The following is a 24145-nucleotide window of genomic DNA, read 5'->3' on the forward strand; positions in this document are numbered from 1 at the left end:
ATTCAACCAAGTGTTGAATACCACATCGGCCCTGGCCAGACAGCGACGCTCCCTCAGACGATGTGAATCGGAGCAGGAACGCTGTGGTTCTTGAGACTGATGCCTTTCCATTTCTGGGCGCCCTTCGGAATTGCAAGCCCAGACCAGGAGTGACTTGATACAGTATGTGAAAACCTGCCGGAAATGTTTCAAACTGCACAGTAGAGGAGTCATGCTTTTTGTGTTTTTCCCATGAGGGTAACCACCAGACCTTTAATTGCTGAAATGCTGGAAAGGCAGCTGCTGTTCTCTGGAATATTTTCTTTTCTCACCTCAGTCATGCGGCAAACTAACAGGTGTTTTCTTTTATCGCCTTCTGCTTTCTGACATTGACAGGAGAGCCTCACCCCCCCCCACAGGACTGTGCAAGAGGATTTTAAACATCCGCCTAAAAATACAATTCTCACTTTCCTGTTGCAGACAGTGAACCTGCTAATTAATCTATGCACAGAGGGAGGGAGAGTCCACACGCCCAAGAATATAAAAAGAAACTCATTGATATTCTGATTTTTGCAATCAGATCCTCTTCCCCTGTTCCTGCGGTAGAGATGTTCATTGTCCCTGTTCTGCGCCTGCTTTCTGCTTGGCTGCCTCGTGCAGATTGATTTTTGTGCAGATCTCCCCCTGCCTCCAGCTTGGATCCGTGTGATTTGATTTCTGCTGACCCGACAGCGCTGTGATAGGTGGGGTTTGGAGAATGCAGCTCTCTAAGCAAGTGCTGGTCAGTAAAGAGTAGTGAAGCCCTGCATTAAACCGCCACCAACCTAAACATTTATATTATATCACAGAACCAAGCCTTCCTTTTTTAGATAAACACGTGCTGAGATTTGTGGTTCCAGCTTAGACACCTGTTCCCCAGTGAACTGAAATGAACTGCTAGGTTATCCCTTTAATTTCCTGTTAATTAACTTTTTGTGTAATCCTTTGTTTCTTGTTCTTTCCCGAGGCGATGCGTGTATCCTGTCTTTTAAATACTGTCATACTGTGCACTGTTCACACAGCACTGTGCACTGATCACTGGGTATTCACAAAGAACAGATATACAGAATCACCTTATAAATGGGGATCTGTGTTCACCAGGACACTCCTGAGACAGGGCAGGAGTTGACATCTCTCCTTAAACTGAAAGAGCGCACGTGTGCAAGTTCAGCTCTTATGCCTTTCCTAAAATGAAATGCGTGTTTTATGTGTGTGCGCAGTCAATCAGCTGATCAGCTGTTAGCTATAAAACCAAACCAGAACTGACTGGACATACTGTACCTTTTCTTGAAAGAAATTCAGCTGTTGGTTGCAACCCCTGTATTGCATAGGGTAAGCAATGACCTTAGTGCTCATCTCTCCAACATGCCTGGGCATCGGAGCTGTTGTCTTTGACAAACTCCCCCCAGCGCCACTGCATGGTCTCAGGTTCGAGGAGGTCTTGAGCACATGGCCTCAGGCGTGCCTCTGCAGTTGTGTGTAACAACATGACCCGGGTCTACACTGTAGGTGTTGGGTGACACTATCGCTTTAAGAGAAAGGAGGATTTGAAACCGTCGCCCATGTATCTGTTGCTGTCAGCAGCACGTTTCTGTTTTTTAAGATCTTGCTTAAAAAGATTTCTTCTGAGATATCAGACATCTCAGATCTCAGATAAGTTTTGGATGGTCTCCCCACAGATCAGTGAAATCAGCCCTGAAATACAGTGGTGCTTCCCAGTGGCCAACACAGGAGGGCATCCATTATTTCATGTGGCACGTTTGCACCTGGGCATAGTGTTTAATGGAGCAGGGCGTTTGTTAATCCTCATACTTATTCCAGAATCGCACAACCAGTAGAGGGGCCTCAGATCAGCCACATAAAGTTGATAGTAAACTCAGAATTGAACGTAACAACAGAACATTGAAAGGTTATAAAGGAGAAGAGGCCTTTCGGCTCGTCCAACTCAGTAGGTTGCTAGTAGCTGTTTCCCAAGTATCTCATTAAACAGAGTCTTGAAAGAAGCAAAGGCCCATAAATGTGTGATCGCAGATGCTTGCATTGAAGCGGCGATGTGGAGGTTAGACCTGTTTATGTCCAGTGTGTAAAGTCTCGTGCTTGATGAACTTTGATTAACTTTGTCTATTGTTTTTTTCTATTGGCTATTTAATCTGTTCTTTTTTTCTTGATACAGCATATACAGTAAATACTTAGATCCCTGAACAGCCAAAGGTTTTGTACTGCATTTAATCAAGAGAGGTGTTTCCAGAGTGCTCTAGTTTGGATGCTTACAGGAAAACAGAGATTTCTTTTCATGGAAATGTCACAGTTTGGCTGTGATGTACTGCACATGCAGAGAGAATCTCAGATCATTATTTTCTGCCCGGGCAAGCAGCACTGTAGTGATGTGAGGATAATGGTGTCTGAATTACGAAATGGGAATTATTTCTCCCTTCGTTACCATCCACGGTGCTTATGTAAGTAATGCAGTGTGAAAGAAGTGTGTCGTGTTCTGTACTCCATGGAGATCGCTCAGCTCATTTCCCCCCCTCTTGGTTCGGGAGTGAAGGAGGTCTTCTTGAATGATCTCTTCCTAGTTCTTAAAGCCGTCGGTTGGCTGTGTCGATTTCAAAACGTTGGCTAGATTTTAAGATTTTAAGATGCTTTCCTTGTCCTTTTCCTTCCTGTGGTTTTGTTGACTTGTGGCTTCAGGGAAGGGAGAGCGGCGTGTGTCTGCATGTCTGCAGAGGAGGCTTGTACGAAACATGTGAGCTCCCTGCGATGGACCTCCTTGAGCCTTCTGGGGCAGGCTCCGGCTCACCGCGGTGGAGAGCGCTGTGGCGTTGAAGCTTCCTCGGCTTCCTGCTGGGTTCTTCTTCTCTTCCTGTGTCCCATGTCCTTTGCTCCTCTTCAGTCCCCTTGGCAGAGTGTGTACGCAGCTCACCAAGTGGCATAATTGTTGACACATCTTATCCAAATGGGAAGGGTCATATTTATAGCTTGGCAAGTAACAGGACATTGGGTGTTATGTCTCCTTCCACTTTGTTTGAAGTCCCCTCTCTATTTTCTCTGTTCGAGACTAAAAGCATTCAGTTCCTTCAGCCTTTCAGTGTGGGACACTCCCTTCAGACTAAAGAGACTCAGTTCCTCCAGCCTGTCAGTGTGGGACACTCCTGTGCCCTAAAATGTCTTGTTGTTCTTCTCTGGACAGATTCCAGTGCAGCAATATATTTGTATAATATATATGGTGATCAAAATTGTACACAGTATTCTATTCAAGTTCTTATTAGTGCATTATAAAGCTTTGACACGGCATCCCTTGATTTAAAATCTGAGCTTTTAACTACACATAGTAATGTTTTTTATTGCTCGTACGTAATGTCTAGAAGATGGACATTATCTGTTAACATCAACACAGGTCTTATAAGTTGACTCTTCCAGCCGATTGTTCCTCGTCTTGCCGTTTTACTGCTTGTTTTAACTACCTGCTCACAGAACTCTGCACTGCACTGTCTGTATTAAATGTCATCTATCAGGCGTTGGCCCAGTTGTGACTTTTATCTACAGCATCTTAAATTTCGTTAGCTTCTTTCAACATTCATTTTTCAGGCTGGTACAACTCTAAAACTAATAATGCCTTGCATTCCTGTGTCATGCGTGTATTAGGACGGGAATCATTCTGTGCGTGACTGTCTGAGGAGTTTAAGCTGTCGGATTTTCACTTCGGGATGCAAGGATCAAATCAGATCACTTTATAAGCCCAATACAATTTCTTGTATTAGGAATTTGTCTTTTCGCATACCCCAACCTGCTCTCCATGAGACACACAGGTAGAGAGAAGCTGGGGGTCAGAGCGCAGGGTCGGCCATTTATACAGCGCCCCTGGAGCAGCTGGGGTTAAGGGCCTTGCTCAGGGGCCCAATGGAGTAGGATTCCTCTGCCGGCCGCGGGATACGAACCAGCAACAGGCGCAGATCCTTAGCCACAGAGCCACCGGAACAGTCCCACTGGACCAGTCCACATTTAGAGGCATATGCATGTGTTTAAACATTACATGAGGAGACAGAAAATTCAATGACTTTGGAAAAAGCTGTTTTGTCTTGGAAAAGCATTGCCTTTCTTATTTAAAAGCCATTTATTATATCCACATCCACATTATTCCACATTTCCACTGTGTAATGTAATGGAGGAAAACCAGCTTTGGCTGCTTTATGTGAGATGCTGAAAGACCTTCGAGAATTGTGATCAGAAAGGCGTCTGTATTGGGTTTGTGTTCCTGTTTTTGTCTCGGGAGTGTAGAGCTCTTTGTTGGAAGGATTTAGTAGTGAGGCGTAAAAGGACCTGGACTCCACTGAGCTGCTCGTGGGGGAGAGGAAGTGACAGTTGGTGTTTGTGTTGCTTGGGTACAGGCCTCAGCAGTGTGCGCTTTTGTTAAAGCGCCTCAAGATGCACTCTTTATTGAGCTGAGAACGCACAAAAATATTTACCACCAAAATCGGCGATTGTGTCCTCCGATTTAAAATGAAAAATCCAGTTTGAGATTTTGTAGTGTATCATTTGTGCTATCCTTACTATAAAGTTAAAATTCTGCCTTCTTGGCTTTTGCATGTGGTTGTGAAGATACAGCTTTATTTGATTAATTACAAATATGGCTCCAAGTTTTAGTCCACGGAAATGCTATGCTAGCCCTGGTCTTCCCCTTGCTTGAACAGAGTTACGGCTTCTGAAACGGAGCAGTAACAGCCCTGTCCTCAGCTGGGATGCTTTGTGAATGTTTCACTGCAAATACAATGCATGAGCACTGCTCTCCTCTCCTCACTGAGACTGCTAATTTTGCTTAATTGGTGGTGTTTTGTTTTTTTTTGCCACAGCATTATATCTTTTTTTATGTGCTGTGTTTTTAGTTGATTTTCAGACAAGCCTGCTGAGACTATTTTCTTAGGTCCTGCAGTTCCTGTATTTATGAATTTGTCATCTAAAAGCTGATGTTTGTGTCCTGAATTGCCCAGTTGTGCAGTGCTTGGGATTCCAGATCATCCAGTGCATTGCCATTGCAGGGCAGGCTTTCTGCCACTGATTTAGTTGATTGCAGTTCATGAACTTAAATTCGATTCTGACTTTGTTGGAATTAATTGGAAAGGATGAGAGACAAAAGATGCACCTAAGATACTGAAGACCTGTGTGGAAATCTCACAGCGCGTTTAAATCTACAGGACCAGGCCATCGTTGGGTTTCTGTCTCTGCAAAGACATCTCATTGCTTACTTAAGGGAGAGGCGGCAGGGACTCTAATTGGCCCTTGAGAGCCCATTAGTGCAGCACGGGGCCCTTACTCTGGTGTCACAGTGAAATAAGTCCCTGCACCGGGGAATTTGTTAGGGGAGCTTTAAGATTTAATTGCTGCATATTAAAATAGCAGGCAAATGTAGAGGCTAGAGGTTATACAGGGCCATGCCATAGTAAAATGAGCAGGCTTGTCATAGTCCTGTTGTGAGTGTGAACAACATTAAGTATTAAATGAAGCACAGCTTTAACACAGTGATAGATCATTGTTATTTATACAGTCCTCATTATCGTACAGTATAATTCCACTATTTGGGAGTTTGGGTTTTCATATCTCAAGTGCTGGAGGTTCAAAGTCTTATCTCTGATGTAAACCTGCTGTCATAATCTTTTTCGGTTCTCTGCTTTTTATAATTACAATTAGTCTTCACCTTCCTTTTCTTCTACAAGGAAAGTCATTATATTTTCCCTCCCAGTTCCATTATAGACTGTCAGCGCTAACAAGTTGTCTTAATATAAAGGTTAATGTCCTTTTTACCTTCATTTATACAAGACTGCTCAAGTACTATCTTTGATTCAGAGCTGATGGTGTCTGTTCCTGTCTCCGAGGTACTCCATCTTAATACCATTTCGGAATGAACCTCCGTTATCAATTCACTTATCTCTTCATTCCGCTTGTGTCTGAACTGCATGTCCCTCTGCCGGTTTCTGGAATCCAGTGATATATGACAATTGAGCCCCCATCCTCCTCCCTTCCCTTCCTCTTCAGTCTCTTTCTCAAGGACATCGGTGAGCAGGCAGGGGCGCTGGGGGGGCTGAGGAATTTTCCCCAATTCCTCTTGAAATTCCTGTTTATTGGGATCACGTTGACAGTGGGAAGAATTCCTTCTCGGATTGATCCGCTCTTGGCAACGTGCTGGAATTTAGCCCAGATCACCTGGCCCACATGGTCCTGGAAGAGATGGGCTCCCTCTGGACTTGGGGAGCCAGGAGCTTAGTTTTAGTTCAGTCTTAGCTTCCTGCCTTGCAGTGCAGAATACTTGAAAGGGAGGCTGTGGGCTTGCACTGACTTCAGACAAGTCCCACATCACGGCTGTCGACTGACTGACTGGCTGGCTGTCACTTCCGGAGTGGAAGAAGGTGGACCTGCTTTGCTAAAAGCCATGTTTTTTCAGGAGGAATCTGAGTACAGAGCTGTGTCCCAGGCTGCAGAGGATCAAGTGGAGGATCATCCCATGCTGGGAAGCAGAAATGTACAAAAAAAATAGAAAGAAAAAAAAAACAGTATCTGTTTGTTTGCTTTATTCCTTTCAGAAGATGCTATATGTTGTGATGAATAATTGTTAAGGGTTGTATGTATAGACAGTGAACTGTGTGTATATTAAATACAGTACATATATATGACTCAGACTTTCATGGTTTGACGACATTGGCACAGCTCTGCTATGCCAGTATGGATACTTTTAGAATTAAAATGGGACTGTTTGCATCCTGCCTAACAAGTATCTGCGGGCTTGCAGAGGTGGGAGATCATCTGATTCCAGGGTTTGAAGTGCTGAAGGAATGACGTTTTGGGGGGAAACCAAGCTGTGGTGGGGCGCGGTTGTCGGGGAGGCTGTGAGCACTGTGCAGGTCCCTTTGAGAAGGCCCTCCTGGCCCGATAGCTGTGAGCAGCCGAGCGAGAGGAAGGAGGGATCCTGAGGCATTCTGAGGATCCCGCAAACCTGACTCAGTACCTTGTCATGCCGGTCATTTTGGCAGCATCTACATCCGAGGCCGAAATGGGGGCCGTGTGTTTACAGACGGCCAGCAGGGCGGTATAGTGGTGAGCATGGCTGTCTCGCAGTGCTGGGGTTCAGTTCCAGACCCGGGGTGCTGTCTGCGTGGAGTTTGTGTGTTCTCCCCGTGTTCAGGGTGCTCCTGTTTCCTCACACAGCACGCTTCTAGGTCAACTGGCGTCTGGGTCTGCGTCTGCCCTGCGGTGGACTAGTGTCCTGTCCAAGGTGTACCCCGCCTTGCGCCCACTGCTTGCTGGGAGCGGCCTGCCAGTTCCCCAGCGACCCTGAATTTGAAGAAGCGTTTGGAAAACGGATAGATGCAAGAAAGCTTACAGGCAGCTTTGTGCTTTGTGATTTCTGCTTAACCTGGGTGCTGTCACTGTGGAGCAAATGAGGCCTGGGAGGCAGTGATGAGAGAGCTGCATTCACGAGAAACAGGCTGGTGAGATCGTTGCAAGCTCTGAATTCATCTCTGGAGTCCCAGCTGAAAGAGAGAATGTTGCTTCTGCCCGGAGTGCTTGATGAATTTCTAACTACAGGAGTTTTATTATTGTTGTTGCTGTTTGGGTGCATTTTTCTCTTTTAGTCTGTAAAAAGAACAGCCATGAAGTGGCCTTGACGGTTTCCTGTGAGAGTGGTGGCAGTTCTGAAGTGTCTGCTTTGTTTGTGGCGGTGAGAGCAGACTGTACGTAATGTGATCCGATTTATCCTGTAACTCGGATGCAGCAAATCGCCTTCAGAAAAAAAACTCGGAGGTGCATTTAAAACCGAGAACAGGAGGCTCTTGGTTACGCGGAGGGCTGTGGAAAAAGCTGCCCAGCCATGTTGGTGAAGTTGATACCCTGATTTCTTCCAGGACACCGATGGTTAAGACTCTTAAAGGATCAGTTAGATAGTAACTACTAAACATTTGTAACTGGAAAAAGGTTTAGAATATGTACATTGACTGGGGAAGGAGGCTCTGATTATTGTGGCCTTTCAGTGTGTAACTGAGTTAATTATCACTTGATGAAGCCCATCCGCAAGCCAAAATTGGGCACTAAAATGGTCTGGGAAGATAAGCGCCAATTACAGAAGTTTTAGCTGACTTAGGTTAAGTGAAGATGAGAAAAAGCAGTTAAAAATGACCCCAAGAATGCCTGTGTGAATGTATGAGTGTTTTGTGCATGGTGTTTCTGATTGGGGAGCAGATTTTGTCATGTAATGGGATGTTTATTCTGAGTTTTCTATCTAACAAGGGTTTTCAGGCTTGCCTGTTTTTTAAAGCTGGAGAAAATGTTGCCCTCCTTTTTCTGAAATTGAACTTTAAGGGACGTCTCAGTTAATAGCTGACTGGTTTGAAAAATGTACATTTGTAATTAAATGTTTTTGGAACATTTTGCCTATTCTAGCAGGAAAAGCAGAGCAATGATTCCACAGTAGACAAAAGCTTTGAAATTCCTCCTGTTAGTGTGTAGATGAAAATACTGCTGAGCTTCTTTGGCTTTTAGCCTAAAATGTTTACTAGACTCTAGGTTGTTTAGAATGTGACTGCGAGTTCGTTTATTCTAATTGAAGATCTCATTTAACACAGAGCTCGGGTCCACACACTGGTTACCAGTTGTTTTGAACCGGTTTCATTCCCTAATGAGCAGTTGCAATGGGTTGGAAAGTCTTTCTTGGGTGAGAGACCTTCCTGCTTTTGTGAGCTACTCCTAATGTTGACACAGGGATGGAAAACATCCCTGCAAGCTCTGGGACGCTGGGGGCTACAGCTGTTCTCTCTGTGGAAGTTCTCCATTCAGATCCCATCGGGTATGCCGAATCTCCAAAGTGTTTTGTGAGTCTCACTTGAAAAGCTCTTTCAAATGTGCTTTTGTGTATCAGGGTTGTGCAGTGTCCCTACAAGCTTCATTGTGCCTGGAGCACACAGCACTCTGGGATGCCATCTCCATTTTTACAATGCGTACTGATCTGTGTGTGTGACAACCCGCCTTCCCTGTACCTCACCCTAAGGGTGTCGTCTTTTCTCCACAGGGCCTTATACACGTATGAGGACAACACCAATGACCTAACACTGGCGTCCTCCGGAGGTATGTAGAGTCTTTGCATTGTATTTGTTACATCTTATTAGCATTTTGGCTAACACTCTCGAAGCATATTCAGTGCGCTTTAAGTCAATAATGTGAAAAGGCAAAGCAACCAGCAAGCCCTGTAATTTTGCAATGACTGTCCCCCAAAGGCAACTCGAGAACTACACCAAAGGCTGTGTTTATCAATATTGAAGCCACTATTAAAGCTGACAAGCACTGTTGTTGTTCACATCAAGCATGTTTGTTGCCATTTAGGTAAGAAAACTGTATTTGAGCTTTTGACATTGTAAAATTGCAAGGCGTAACACCAGCAAAAAGAAAACCTTTGGCAGAAGATTATAAGATTTAGCAACAAGCCTAGAAAGAGAGCTAGGATTTAATTATCCAGCAATTAAAATAATAATAGCTTGTACGTGTTAATTATTATTGAATTAGATCTAATGGTAAATGACGATGCGGTGTGTTTTAAAGATGAAATACGTATTTTTTTGCACATATATTTGTTCGGCTCTGGAACGAAAGAATTCTCCCCACACCTGGGCTGCTCAGGTCAGGTTCTCAGTGATAGGAATTTCACCATTTCCCGGTAATAAAGTCAGAAAAGAGCACTGGCTGGATATCCTTTAATACTTCCTTCTAGATATTGGTGAGGATTACTAACTTAATACGGAATTAGCTTTTGGGAGAACAACATCTTCATTTTCACCACAAGCATTTCTGTTCTCTGTAGAAGCAGCATCAGTTTTCATGGAAAGCAGCTCCAAAACGTCTGCTGAAGTTTTCCATAGTGGTTATCACTGCTGAAGAAATAGAAAGATATACCTGCGTGGCCTTGGTGCTGGGGCTGTTCATATTGACCGTTTCTCCTGTTAGTGACAGCAGGGCTTAGAGTCCTTTCAAACACACGGGATTCAGGCTCTCCTCGTCTGCTCTGGATGGTCCGGTTTGATCTCAAAGCAGCCCCAGGGTAGTCTGAAGCCAGTGTGTCCACTGCAGTAAGTGGGGTGTGAGGAGCCCGGCTGGTTGATTGTTAGGTTGCTGTGAAGGATTGGACCTGTGGGACTGTGAAGCTTCCTGTCATTGCAACGGCTTGACTAAACTCACCGCCAGTGCTCAACCTGCAGCATTACAGACTGCGTCCAACCAGCGTCCTGTTGCACTGGGCCTGCTCTGTGTCACAGGTGTTTTTAAGGTTTTCTACCGCAGTTGCTTTTACACTTGCAGCTCCTGGTACAGACTACGGCAGGCCCTTGCACCAGCTCCATGCTCACGAATGATTCCAGTGTGTAAGAATTGCAAATTACATGTACATATGGCAGTAAACTCCTCTACTGCTGATTGGCCTTTTTGGATCTTTTTAGTAGCCCAAAGTGTTACAGATACTTTGAAAAGGTGATGGTGACACTTTCTGTGTGGAGTTTGCATGTTATCCTGCGGTTCTAGTGGGTTTTGTCCATGTGCTCCAGTTTCCTCCAACAACTAGGAAGTCATACAATGTACTGTAGGTGAGGTCCAGAGTACAGCAGCTTCCGTCCCATGTAATATTCACTGGCTCTCACAACAGGAGAATCGGCACAGGCAAGTGTTATTCCTGTCTTCAGTCAGTGGCAAACAGATCATACTAACCAGCAAAACCAGTACTTGACTGAATAAAGTATTTGCCAGTTTGGCTGGGGCTGAAACTGGGGGGCTGCCATGATGGAGACCTGAGCTTCAAGCTGCGTTTCCTCTCTCCACCACCAGGAGGCGGGCTGCCAGAGATCACCCTGTCCTTTGACAGCACACGGGTCATGTATGGCTTCTGCAGTCTGAAGGAGCCCACTGCTGCCCTGCCTCGCTACATCCTCATCAACTGGGTGAGTGTGTACTTCTGCAATCCTGGGCGCTTACCTTATAATTATTCCTTACACTTCTATAGCTCTTTTCTGGACACTCCACTGAAAGTGCCTTACAGGTCATGGGGACTCCCCTCCACCAGCACCAGTGTGCAGCCCCACCTGGATGATGTGCTAGTCCGCTCCCCACACACCAGCTCTCAGTGGGGAGGAGAGCAGAGTGATGAGGCCAGTTCAGAAATGGGGATTATTAGGAGGCCATGATTGGTAAAGCGCAGGGGGAAATTCGGCCAGGACACTGGGACTCTGCCTTCCCGATTCATGACTGCTCATCCCCAGAGACATTCAGTGTTTAATGGTGCTGGACCCGGGCTGGCTGCCTGGGAGCATGTAATTTATCCAGCTCTGGAAGCCGCTATCTGATACATGGCATGAGGTTCAGGCTGTGGTTTACTCTTAGAGCTTATATCTGGGAAGTAAGATTGTATAAGATAAGATGGCTTAAAATGTCTCCACCAGGAATCTGTTTTTCAGTTAAATTACAGACGTGGAAAACAAGACTCCCATTGCTTCGCAGTGGGGATTTCAGATTTTACAAACCTCAGCCTCTTGCTCGAATTCCCAGTCTGTATCCTCTGCCAAACCGCCCTGGAATACAGAAGGTCCAGTGTTTCCTTAAGTGCCTCCTCCACTGCAGTAACCTTGGTTTCCACAAGCAGCTGGTTAGCTAATTAAGAAAGTGTTTGCTTGGAGGAGTTAATTACAGTACCTTGGGACTTAATAATCAAAGCAGCAATAACAACAAAAGATAATTAATGCAGAAGATGGTGGACAAAATTGTATGCCATGCCTAGGAAGGTCTAACAGCAGTAGATAAAAATAAAGCATTATCTTTTACCCCCATACATTCCAACAGGGGCTTGTGGCTTCTCTGAAAGATGTAAATTTGATCTCCTGGAACATCTGTCCTGGAATGGCGAGAGTGCCAGAGAGGGGAAGAATGGTGTCATAACTAGATTTGCCACCGTGCGTTTCTGACGGACAGCAGCTGGTGCGATTAAGACACACTTGTTTTGATGTGAAGTGATTTCCTTCAAGTTGTTAATTGAAAAAGGTTAACTGTTCAACTTTGAGTGGTTAATAGTTTGCAATTTAGCTGTCATTTAGCTAAAGAATGATGGTAAGCATTCACACTGGTTGATTTAATGTTACTTATTTTAACAACTGCCATTTACAGCAGACCTGGTATTTCATTATATTTTTTCATTCAAATGCTGCAGAAAACTTCAAATCCAGCAAAGACTAATGCAGTTAAAATCTACCAACTCTTGGGGATTTTGACTGCACTCTACCTTTAAATAGTACACAGAAGAACTCCAACAAAAGCATGTTAAACAGCGCTCTGATCTTAAAAACAGTTGATTAATGCTTTTGTTTCATGATTGTTGCATGATTACGCCTCTTTGTTAAAAAGAAGAAACACCAATTTGCAGCAATCAGTCAGTTTTTCTGCAATCAAATTAAACATTTAATGCATTTTACAATGTAATTAAATCAGTGTACCCCGTACAGATTTAATCATCGTTTGTGCTAGGAAAGGCACTCCTCATAGCACATACCAGTCCCTGTGGTCCCGATGTCACTGGTCCATGTTTGGACCTCAGTCCTTACCTGGCCATGGCCCAGAGTCTCCTGATACTGGCACACTGGGACTGACCGAGGTCCTTCAGCCCAAAAGCGACTTTGTGACCTGCCAGCTGCCGGCGTTTGCAATGCCACTTCTGCAGTCAGTGCCAGCTCTCCAAATCAAATGAACAGCAACATATACACAGTATTTGTCTTGTCTGGCTCTTTCTCTGGTGGCAGAATGCCGGTGGGCTGTTTCTAAAGTTTGAAGCTCCCAGAGATGTACTAGCCCTCCTTGAAAGGCTGAGGAGTGTCTGACTCCCCTGCTCTCCTCTCAGGTGGGTGAGGACGTGCCGGATGCCAGGAAGTGTGCGTGTGCCAGCCACGTGGCCACGATTGCGGAGTTTTTTCAGGTCGGTGCTACTGAGGTAACATTCCACCCTTTTTCACCTTTACTAGAGATTTACGCCATAAGAAATGTTCCAAGCGAGAGGAGTAGAGATTGTTTGCCTAAACTGCCTCATTTAGTCCTTCTGGTCTGGGCAGAGCTAGTATGAACAGGCTTTGAGATGAAAAAAAAAAAGAGTGGGGAAAAAAACAGCTTGGAGGCAGCTGACTGAATTGTTTGCACCCTGTCTGCTTTGATTTATTCAGTGATGTCCTGTTCCTGTGACATTTCATGCTGTTTTAGTGAAAACAAATCCCTGATACAGAATGTTTGACAAGATCTTGAAGAGGCAGGTCATTTACCAGTGTCATTCCAGAACCTTGTTATTTTGTGGTCTTGGCTGACATTTGTCTCCAAGGCAGTCTCGTAACTGTGAAAAGTTAGGCAGTACCAAGAGAAGAAGGCTAAAGAAATTCTGGGCACAACGCAGCACCTAATACAGTTTGTTTCACAGTGAAACCAACACAGAGGGTGGACAGCCATGGCAAATAGGGTCAGGACTGGTTCACAAGCATCAAAAAGTTTCAGTTTGATTTTCCTGAATGGGCAGTGTCAGGTGACTTGATCCTGGTGATGGTTTTTGTAAATATATTATGCAATGTGTAACTTTTTTCTCCCCTGCTTTTTAGGTACAAAAAAGAGTGGGGACAAGAAGTGGGATGTTATCATAAGGCAACCAAACAAAATACAATAATAGTATTAAAAATCTTTCATGTTTATGCTAATGCCAATGTATATTAAAAAAGAATAAGAACTCCCAGCTTGTTTGGTAGTTAGTAGCTTATTGTTCTGAAGATCTCATTCAGCTGTTTATTGAAAGGATCCAGGCTAGCTTGTTCCACACTCCCACAACCCTTTGTGTAATGAAGTGATGCCTCTCGGTTTCCACTTGTGACATGTAGTTTATATTTGAGTGCTGATCCTCCTGAAAATCATGTCTGGCATGTTTAAATATACCGAAGAGCCGAAGTGAGTCCTCAACACGTAGTGCTGAGACTCAAGCACAGGGACCCTGTTCAGACACTCGTGCAGGAGACTGTTTCACCTGAAGTCCAGAGCTGCTGAGACACATCTGTGCAGCTTCGCTGTGCGAGAAGAGCCTCATTTTAACATGGCTGCCTCCCCCTAGATATCAAATTCATGTGCATAGTAACACTAGTTGTGGAATAAGTGCACTTTGTAGCCTCCTGCTATGAATTAAAATTCAAGCCTGTGCTCTACCGTCATGATTGGTTCCATGAAACCTGCAGGCAAGCAAATTAGAATTCAAATTGCCGGCGAATGAAATTACCCAGTAATGATATTTGAGGGCTGGAGATGTGTGGTGAAGTGTGTTTGTGTGTGACTAATGTGGCACTCTTCATGTCATGATGTCAAAAACGCTTCACCGTAGTAGTGAGCCGAACGGTATGTGCTTATTGTTTCCACATCTTTTGAATCTGTGAGTGGGAGACGGCCAGAAATAGCTTCCCTTTGTAGCATCACCATGCCTTTGAGGACTGCATCTCAGCTCTGCACGGTACATAGAGCCTGTCAGTGCTTTTTAAATGTAGTATATTAAAACGGAACCTAAAAAAGAACTAGTCTCCTGCTGGGCAGAGGTCTGCAAAACCTTTGTCTCAGATGTGCAGGTATGTTGGTGACTTAAATTTCACTGGGGTTTTCTTAAAAATCAAAATCAATGGACTGTTAGACACATTTGCAGTAAGCTTTTGGACATCTTCACAAACGTCAGCACTGTCGTACTTGCAGACTTGACCGTCTTTGGTACCTTTTCACGTTCGGTCTGCAGCCTGATGGGAGAGGAAACAGTAGTTATTAGGAGTGTGTCACTGGTCCTTCTTCACTCGCCGGCTGGAGTCTGCAGCCCTGCGGTAGAAAAACGTGCTGCTCGTACATTTAAGTCTTTTTGAAACTGAGCTTCAAGATCTGAAACAGTCCACAGGGAAATATTACCTTTAGTCAGCTGAAGGTCATTTTAAAGGCAGGACTGAAACAGGCATTAAAAAGGGTCAATTTGGAAGACTTTCATAAGAGAGATCTCTTATTTTCCTTTGAGTAGTGGAGTGGTCTAAATATTCTTTTCATGAGCTGTAATTAATCTTTACGCTAATAGTTATAACTTGCTCATAGTTTAGATCCTATTTAAGTAGCTATCAAATGTTTTGATTTTTGAAGTGCCCAACTACAATTCCAATTACAATGTAGATCTAATTGTAGTAATTGTCTAAGACAACTAATCCATGATTTTGATGTTAAGAAATGTTTCGTAATAACTAACTGCAGTGCAGCTAGCACTGCTGCTTCACAGCCTTGGGGCCCTGGGTTCAATTTTGGCCCCTGGGTGTCGTCTGTGTGGACTTTGACTCCCTGTGTCCCGATGGAAGAGGAGGACACTAGTTAAGATATAAGAACACTTTATTGGCCATATACAATTTCTTGCATTAGGAATTTGTTCTTTCACAGACCCCAGCTTGCTCTCCATGCACACAGACAGGGAGAGAAGCTGGGGGACAGAGCGCAGGGTCCGCCGTTTACTGTGCCGCTGGAGCAGCTGGGGTGAAGGGCCTTGCTCAGGGGCCGAACCGGCAACCTTAAATGTAAAAACAAAATTTTCCTTGTGTGCAGTGATGGACTGGCGCCCTGGCCGGTGTGTGCGTGTGTGCAGTGATGGACTGGCGCCCTGTCCCGTGTGTGTGCGTGTCCAGTGATGGACTGCCCAACAGTTTGTGTGTGCCGAAATATATTTTTCGTTTTCCTCTGAACTGTACTGCACTGACACGGTTTCTTGGCATATTACATTTTGCGGATCTTTTATTTAAATACTTCTAATTTTTTTCATGCAACACTAAAGAGAACGGTGCTCCTGCCTGCAGTCAGCCACCTTCATTGTGTAAAGTCAGGCAGCATTATTTTCTGCATCTAGGTGTCTAACTGTGGCTGGTCACAATTTTACCTTTCTTTTTTCTGTGCACTAGGGCGTCGATGTTATTATCAACGCCAGCAGTATTGAAGACATTGACCCTGCTGCCATTGGCCAGAGACTGACCAATGGCATGGGCCCTGTAGCCAGCCCTGTGCTCAGCCGTCTGCGAATGAGAGACGAGGAGCACCCAGACACTGTGGTATGAGCTTCCTGTGGGGTAGTTGGGAAGGGTGGAGGGGTGATTACAGACATCTCAGACACGTGGCCTCATCCTCTGGACAGTTGGGAAGAGCTGGAGACTGTGTCTCCCTGCGGTGCTTCCAGAATCCCTCTAACGGCCTGGCAAAATGCAGTGCGTTTGTTTCGTACGGGCAAAATGTCAGATCTTCCAAGTTGCGACATAAACTCAATACACAACAGCCAAACAAGACAGAAAATGTGCGATGTCACCAAGCCCAGAGGATATGGGGTCTTGTGTGGGAATCATTGGATGCTCTCCACAGTCTGTCAGAAGTATTGAGAAGTATTGATTGAAGATCACCATTACAAAATAAGGAAAGAAAAGTGTCCACCATTCACAGAGCATCAGCATCAACTCTGGGCTTGGTCTTCAGAGGGCTCCTTCTCTAGGTTTGGTCTTCAGCAGTTCTCCTGTAGTGTTTGGCTTGAAATAATGGGACATCTCTAGTAAAATCCAAAACTGGTCTGTTTGTACTATCAACTTTGCTGAAAGTAGCCTGGATGACAAATTGGCCTAGTCCAAAAATCTTTCCTTAGCATGACAAAAGGCTTATTCCACTAACAACTTGAGATATTTCACACCCCTTACTAGAATATACAGTTATTTGAAGGGCTCCATCAGGAGATTAAGCAGTACAGTTTCCTTCTACACAATTAGAATATGAAGCACAGAATCTGGTTAATCTCTCTGGCCTGAAGTGACAAGATCCCCTCAGTGGCAGCTGGTATGAGGCTGGCCTGGAGGGTAGGAGACAGGTCTTCATCATCTTCCCCACCCAGAACAAGCCCCCTGAAACCAGAAACAGCTGGCAGGGGCAGTTCACCCGCATATACCTCCCTCAGCAGAAATCCGTCCTGCAGGGAGAATGGGTTCTTGCAGGTTACAGAGGCACTTGCTGTTAGTCGATGTGGGTTCCTAATATTTTGGCCAACGCACTAGCGGCACTACCGTCTTCTGTCCTCACGCTCCTGCACCCTGAACCAGCTGCGCTCTTTCAGTCGGACGAGATGAGCTGTTAGCAAGCCACAGCTGCCTTTTTCCAACAGGGCACCAGCTACCAGAAGACCAATGCAGAGATCGAAATGAAGAAAATCAACCGGGAGGAGTTCTGGGAGCAAGCCAAGGTACCGGATTAATTCTCTTTCCAATGATGGTGGGACTCGGCGCCCAGGACAAGGTCTCCGTAACGTAGGAATAGACATCTATTAGCACAGTGTGGACAGCAGAGCTGAGGCTGCTGCGCTCTTGATAGAGTTTTGATAGAGGGCAGACGGGAGTTTTATTTTCATTTTGTCATAGCAGTTACTCCCCCTCACCCGCAAGCACGCCCTTTTTACCAAAACCTGGTATTAAAAATGTAGATTGCTGCCTCTCGTTACTGACCTCCGTGATTCCAAAGTACAGGGCAGGCTCGTCGTGGGCAAATTCAGCCATGCAAACATTTTACCTTTTCATTTTATAAAAGCCAAGTCTGTGAATGTGGATCAAAACCGTCCTGTGACGATTGCTCTTTGGCTGTCTCGTAAGCTTAATTAAGAATTGGCCTCAAACTGCCTAGTTTTGGGAGGGCTGGTGCTCTTTCACACAGCTTCCCTGGGTCAGTGTCTGTCAGATGATGACTGACACAGAATGTTTTTGAGCCATGGTCGGCCATGGTTAGGGGTGGCCTTCCCCCTTGTGGTCTGGATAGTCGTGGGCGAAAGGGCTCGGACGATACACAAGCATGAACGCTTGCTGGGGTTTGTGTGTGTCTGTGTAAGGAGTGACAGGGAAATTGCCAGGGTGGGGAAACTCCTGTGTTCTTTCCAGGGCCTCATCTTTCATTGATATGCATTGAATTAAAAATCCCAGCACCTCTGCAGAGGTGTCTAGCTTTCTGTGGACCTTGTCTGCTGAGGACTTAATTACTGGTTGTAAGACGGGCTATCTCTAACAAGGTCTGTGGATTGGAGTGAGCCATCAGTATGCAAGCCAGCCACGTACAAGGGGTCTAGGCTGCAAGAAGAATAAAATATTTAAAAAACCTCAGTGCGTTTTTCGTGTTCTCTCCAAATGAACTCTAATGGTTTAAATTGTCCTAAGCTATTGGCTGATCTATGTGGTAAGAAACCATTAACATACACGTGCAGTAGGTTCTGTCAACCCGATGGCGCTGCTGAGGAGAGACAGTCTTCTGACTGCGTAGCAGGGAAGATATTCTGAAGCGACGCAGGGCTCTGCGCCTGCTGAGCCGTGCCCCCTGCATGTATTATGATAAGAGAAAACATCATTATTTAAAGGTAACTGAGCCCTCGTAGTCTTGATCTCCGTTGGCTCGGAGTTCAGTAGCGGATTGTCCGTGCATGCTCCGAGGATGTAGCGGGAACGGTCGAAGGTGGGGCCGTGCGGAAAAACGGCCGGGGCTGACGTGGGGCGGGCGTCTGTCTCCCGGCGCAGCGCGAGGAGGAGCTGCGCAAGGAGGAGGAGCGGCGGAAGGCGGCCGAGGAGCGCCAGCGGTTCGAGGAGGAGCGCATGGAGCAGGAGCGGCGCGAGCAGGAGGAGCGCGAGCGGCGGTACCGCGAGAGGGAGCAGCAGATTGAGGAGCACAGGTACGGCGGTCCCCTGCACTGCTCTACAGGCCTCAGCCTGTGACCCGGACCCGCTTGTCCACTGGACCGGCCACTGGGGAGGGCTGGGGTGTGTTGTTCAGTCACCTGAGCGTGACTGCTAACTTCAGTCACCTGAGCACCTCGACTTGCGAACTCCGTCTCTTCGGTCTCACTGCAGTTGTGCAAAAGTGCTGTAGTGAAAGTGCGTTAAAATCTCTCGGTCTGTTCCTTGCCCTTGGCTCTCCATGCTTTCTGTGCTTTGCTGTGTGTTGCTGCTCTGGGCCGCGACATGCCATGGTCTACAGAGGGAGTGGAGGTATTTGTAAGTGTAGCGCTGCGTAGCCCTTTACTCAGGGGATAACTGGTGTATAATGCACTTCTAGGGGTTACCATGGGGCGGGGGTCCCTTGGCTCTGTAGTCTGCCAAAAGTATATCGATCTGACGATCTCGTCCAGCCAGTCAGCCTCCAGTCTCCCACAACCCTTGGTGTAAAACAGTGACTCTTTGTCCAATCCTGGGAGCCTGTTGTCCTAAATTCCCCTTCTGTTCTCAGACCCCTCACAGATGGTCCCGAAGTAGTCCGCCAGTGTCCATGCCTTTCAGGCATCAAAAGTGTGATGTGCCCTGGTGAACATTGGTGAATAAATCTGTTCAGGACTGAAGGTTTTCCGATAGGCTTGGCTTTATAGGCAGTAGAATTCCAGTGCCATAGGAGGAGCCCAGAATCGCCTCTGGCACAGCTCAGAGTACCTCCCCTCAGGGCTGGCAGTGCCCTTCTGTTCACCTCATCCTTTCTCTTACCGTTGGACAGGAAGAAGCTGCTACAGAGCCAGGAGGATGAGGAAGCCAAAGAGAAGACGAGAGACCCGTCCCTTTTCGTAAGTGAGCACTCGCCGCGCCGCCCAACTCCGAGCCGGAGGATCACGCAGAAGAGGCAAACAGACCCTAATGGGACTAATGAGAGCCCCAGAGGGGGGCAAGCACGTTTGAAAAGGGAGTCGCAGAACCACGGTGCCGGCTCCAAGCCTTGTGAACTCTCCTAGGTTTTTCATTCACTTCCCGGATTATCAGAAGGTGGCATTGTTGGTGCCCATTTCCTCCTTTTAAAGTTCCTTTAGCCAGTGGGGAGGACCCCCTCTCTCCTGCTCGGTCAGATCAGATCCCCCCCCCCACAGTCAGGAGAGGGCAGCGTAGTCCTGGCGTTAGGGTTGGGTGGGGGCCCTGCACAAGCAGAGGGGAGCGTGGTGTCTGTTGAGCAGAGGCTCCGTGCTGAAAGGGTTAAGCAGAATGGACAAAGGCAACACATCCGGCAGAAAGGTCACATGTCGCTCGCCACAGGAGCGCTGCTTCCGCTGCTGCTGCCAGAAATGAGAAGGAAAACCCAAATCCAACAGAATTGCAAAGACCTTCTTTTTAAAAAAGCAGTTTCGCTTCCCTCAGAACACTAGAAACTCTCCAGCCGTTTCTAAGCGCTCTTGTAAATAAACCCACCGCCACCAAACACCGCGCATCTATTTCTCAATGTTTTTTCCGTGGTTTAGAAAAATCAGAACCGAAAAAGATTGTTTTTTTAACATCCCTGACTGAGATATCAAACCTGAATTTAGCTGTTATACTGAGAATATGATGGAGCCCTTTAAAATGCTGTTTTGAATCGCGGTTTTATGCTCCTTTACATTGGGTGCTTTGGATGTGCTCTCCAGCTTATTAACAATGTGTTGCTGGAGAGCCCCCTGGTGGTTAAGAAGTGGAACGTCAGCCTTTTTTCATTCCCCCTCTCCTCTCCCCGTGCAGGTAGAGCCAGAGAACGAAAGCAGTGCCCAGGACAGGAAGGAGTCTGAAGTGGAGGTGGGTTATTCTCATCGTGGCCACATGGGGGCGCCAAAAGGCGGCTTATTGTAAAATAGTGAGTACGCTGCCTCCGCTTTGTCTGGGGATCTCCTTCCGCAGAATTCAGTCCTGCAGCATATTGCGAAGGGCAACACAGAGGCGGGTTAGCTAGTGCATAGGTTCTGGGTCCAGTTCTGGTCCTGGATTGTCCGTGTGGAACTGGTATCTTCCAAAGTCGTGCAGGTTAGAGCAGCTGAGGGCTCTAAATTGTGCCTGTGTGCTCGTGTGTCCACCTTGTGATGGGCTGCTCTAGTCCCTCTGCAGTATCACACCTTGTGCCCTGCCATTTCAGGTTAGACTCTGTTTGTGCGTGTGTGTATGCGTGTGTGCACGTGTGTGTGTGTGTGTATACATGTGTATGCATGTGCTTGCGTGCGTGTTTGTGTGTATACATGCGTGTGCGTGTCTGCAGGACTCAGCCTGCGTGCTATCTGTCGGCAGGAGGCTGCTGCGATCATCGCTCAGCGGACGGAGAACCCGCGCGAGTTCTTCAAGCAGAGGGAGAAGGCGGTGGCCTGCAGTTTCGATAGCTCCCCCGTCAGCGGCCACAGGACAGGTGAGGCTGGGGGCTGGAAGCAGAGGAGCAGGAGGCGCGCAGGGGTGTCCGTCTCTCACCGAAATCCGGTTTGGCTCGAGCGCAGGAGCGCCCCTGGCTTCCAGGAACGCCTGGAGCCGAGACACTGAGGCCTGTGTTTTTGAGCCTCACCACAGCCCTGAGGCAGTCTCTCCAGCTTTGCCTTTTATGCTCCAGCTGCACTGGAAATGAGCCCTTCAGCCCGTGTCCTGCTCTGGAAGGGCCTGGCCTGCTCAGGCTGCTCCCATACGTCTCTGTCAGCGCGAGGCAGTGGGTTTCAGCAGCGTGCTGCGCCGAGCGCTCCCCTGTCTCGGGCTGCTGTGCTGGAGACTGCGTCAAGTCTGCCCGGGGTCAGGGGAGTGCAGGGCCTCCCCGGAGGCGCGGCAGCAGCTGGCGTGCAGCACTGAGGGCCGGCATGCGGTCCCGCCAAGCACAGTGGGGTGCTGATGGGAGGGGTCCTCTCTCCGCTCCTGCCCAGGCTGTGCCTGTTGAATGGACAGATAAATAGGTTTTAAGTTTGTAGACCACCAGTGAGCAAAGATTAGCCCTCTGTTGTTGGCTTTGATCCCACAGGGGGTGGGAGTTTTTAAATCGGCATGTAAAACTGAGTGATCTAAACTAATGCTTTTGTGCCTGGCGGCTCAAAAAGATCAAGGGAAAGTTGGTGCCCAGGATTCGAGCTGAGAGATCCTGGTTGCCAATATCCGGTAATCTCCTGATACGATTTCATAAACTTATTTAAAAATCACTATTATCAGTAAGGAAAAACATTATTGGGGCTATTCAAACAATCATAGTCGGATGTTAATGTCCAGTATGGAACAATGGAGTAGTACTAGTAGCAAGAAGCAAAAGAAATGATCCAGTCCTAATGCAGATGGCAGACTTGTGATGAGGAAGTACCTTCATTATCCTTCTAAACAGAAATTTGAAACATTTGCTGGTCAAAACCTCTGACGGTCCTTAATTGCAAAGGGATAAAGGGATCGATATGATCGCTTCAAGTAGATGAAACTTACTCAGGTGACACATCCTGTTGGTACTGTAATGTGTGCTGTGCTTGAGGTAAAGCAAACTCAACAAGAGCAGTTCTAAGCAAACTTCAAAAGACAGAATGACAGGAGGTTCACTTGAACACGATTCAAGGAATTTGAGCATGGCATGCAAGTTAGAAAATCTTTACGCAAATATAGTTATGCTAGGAAAAAGCCTATAAATAGGATCTCTGTACGACCACTTTTATGCCTGGCTGATGCTTTTATCTAAAGTGACTTACATTTGCAACCACGTGTACAGCTGGGTGTTTTACCGGGAGAGTGCAGGCGGTGTGCCTCGCTCAGGGGTACCACAGCAGCATGTCACCTGGGATTCGAACCTACAGCCTTCTAGTCACGAGGCCAGAACCCTGACTGCTGCCCTTCGTATGATCGTGAATAAACAGAAACTGTGACAATACCCCAGGCACAGAACAAAAGCGAGAAATGCATCTGTATCTGGCCTCACGTGCTGCCAGACTGGATGTGGTGTTGGATAACTATTTCAAGTTTTTATCAAAGACCATTGCAGGACAGGGGGCCTCCTGTCCTGAGTTCATAATCGGATTCAATGGCAGAGGGAGATAATTGGCTGTGAACTGTTGAGGATTCCTTTCTCAGATCTCCCAGCATTCGGAATCTAATAGAAACTCTTAATACGAACATGTTGGTACATCTCCGAGCCTTTTACACAGAAGGACCAGTAATCAGTAGCTGCCTGGTTGTGAGACTCTTCCTCTGGGTAAGCAGCCTGTTGCTGGAGAGGGCCCAGGCTTGTCTCACAGGCTGGCACAACCAGCCTCCATCGAGGAAGGCTTGATCCAACAAAGTCTGTACTCCGCCTGACCTCTCTGTCTCTCTCTTTTTTTCTTGGCTGTCTGTCCATCCTGTTGTCTGTGTTCCTGTCTTCTCACACTCACCTGTCTCTTATGGCCTCTTCGTTTACTTTGAGACACCCCCCACTCCCCTCGTCAAACTCCTGTCCACAACCCAACTGTTCCTCCTCTTCCAAAACACCCGGCTGCAACCAACTCCAACTGTCCATTCGTTTTCTTTTCTATCCTCTCTTGGCCTGCCTATCGATCTCCTCTCCCCATCTCTATTCTCTCACTCCCGGCTCCATTTTATTCTCTGCCTCTGCTACTCTGACATCTTGCTTCACGTGTCTTTGTGGTCCTCTTCCTCTGCCTCCTGTTTCTCCTGTCTCTCCCTGCCACTCTCTGTCTTCTGTCAATGTCTTCGGTCTCCGTCCTACCCCCCCCCCACCCTGTCTCCTTCTCTCAGGCCGCTTGGACAGCCCGTTCTTGAAGTTGCAACACAGTCTTCCTGAGCCCAGCTCGTCCCCCCCTCGCTCCCCGCTGCTGTCGCCAGCACCGCCCCACGCCCGGCTGCAGCCAGGTCAGCCCGGTAGGTACTGGACAGCTCCCCCACCTGGCTGGAGGGCTGAACTCCAGGGAGTTGCTTTGCTGGGCTGTAGTGTGGCTGTTGAGCCCATCCCTTTGCTGCTGCAGCAACAGCTGACTCGCACAGCCCCTGCGTCTTGCCCCAACGCCCCCTAAAACTAAAACTCCAGTGCTAAACCGGATTCAAATGAGACAAACTTAGACATATCATCAGGGATGCTGGATCTCTATAGCAGTTTGCCGTGTTGTCTTTTCATAAATGCATTCGTGCATTTCAATTTCTAAATGGATATTCTAAATAAAGCTTTCCCTCACCAGCCGCAGAGTGGTTTGGCAAAGCCACACTTGGTAAAGGCTGAAATTCATGGAAAACAGGGGGTTGGGTTTCCACGGTCTGTGTTACACTCATCTGTGGCTAGCATAATGCACAGACTCCTCCCTCAGCAATTG

General features: G+C 46.9%; 1 protein-coding gene across 4 annotated transcripts in view; it reads left to right on the forward strand.

The window, feature by feature from the left end:
* dbn1 (drebrin 1) overlaps positions 1–24145 on the forward strand; it is an 88307-nt gene that overhangs the window by 52809 nt on the left and 11353 nt on the right. Inside the window, exons 2-11 of one of the 4 annotated variants that reach the window (XM_088933140.1) lie at positions 9074–9129; positions 10873–10985; positions 12929–13018; positions 16017–16163; positions 17252–17329; positions 18642–18793; positions 19606–19672; positions 20589–20642; positions 21126–21240; positions 23577–23699. In XM_088933140.1, coding sequence (XP_088789266.1) covers positions 9074–9129; positions 10873–10985; positions 12929–13018; positions 16017–16163; positions 17252–17329; positions 18642–18793; positions 19606–19672; positions 20589–20642; positions 21126–21240; positions 23577–23699 — 995 coding nt within the window. The remainder of the gene's footprint in view (positions 1–9073; positions 9130–10872; positions 10986–12928; positions 13019–16016; positions 16164–17251; positions 17330–18641; positions 18794–19605; positions 19673–20588; positions 20643–21125; positions 21241–23576; positions 23700–24145) is intronic. The other 3 variants (XM_088933141.1, XM_088933142.1, XM_088933144.1) reach the window with 3 other exon arrangements.

This window comes from Atractosteus spatula, chromosome 14 (assembly GCF_055471065.1).
Source record: "Atractosteus spatula isolate fAtrSpa1 chromosome 14, fAtrSpa1.hap1, whole genome shotgun sequence".
NCBI lineage: Eukaryota > Metazoa > Chordata > Actinopteri > Semionotiformes > Lepisosteidae > Atractosteus > Atractosteus spatula.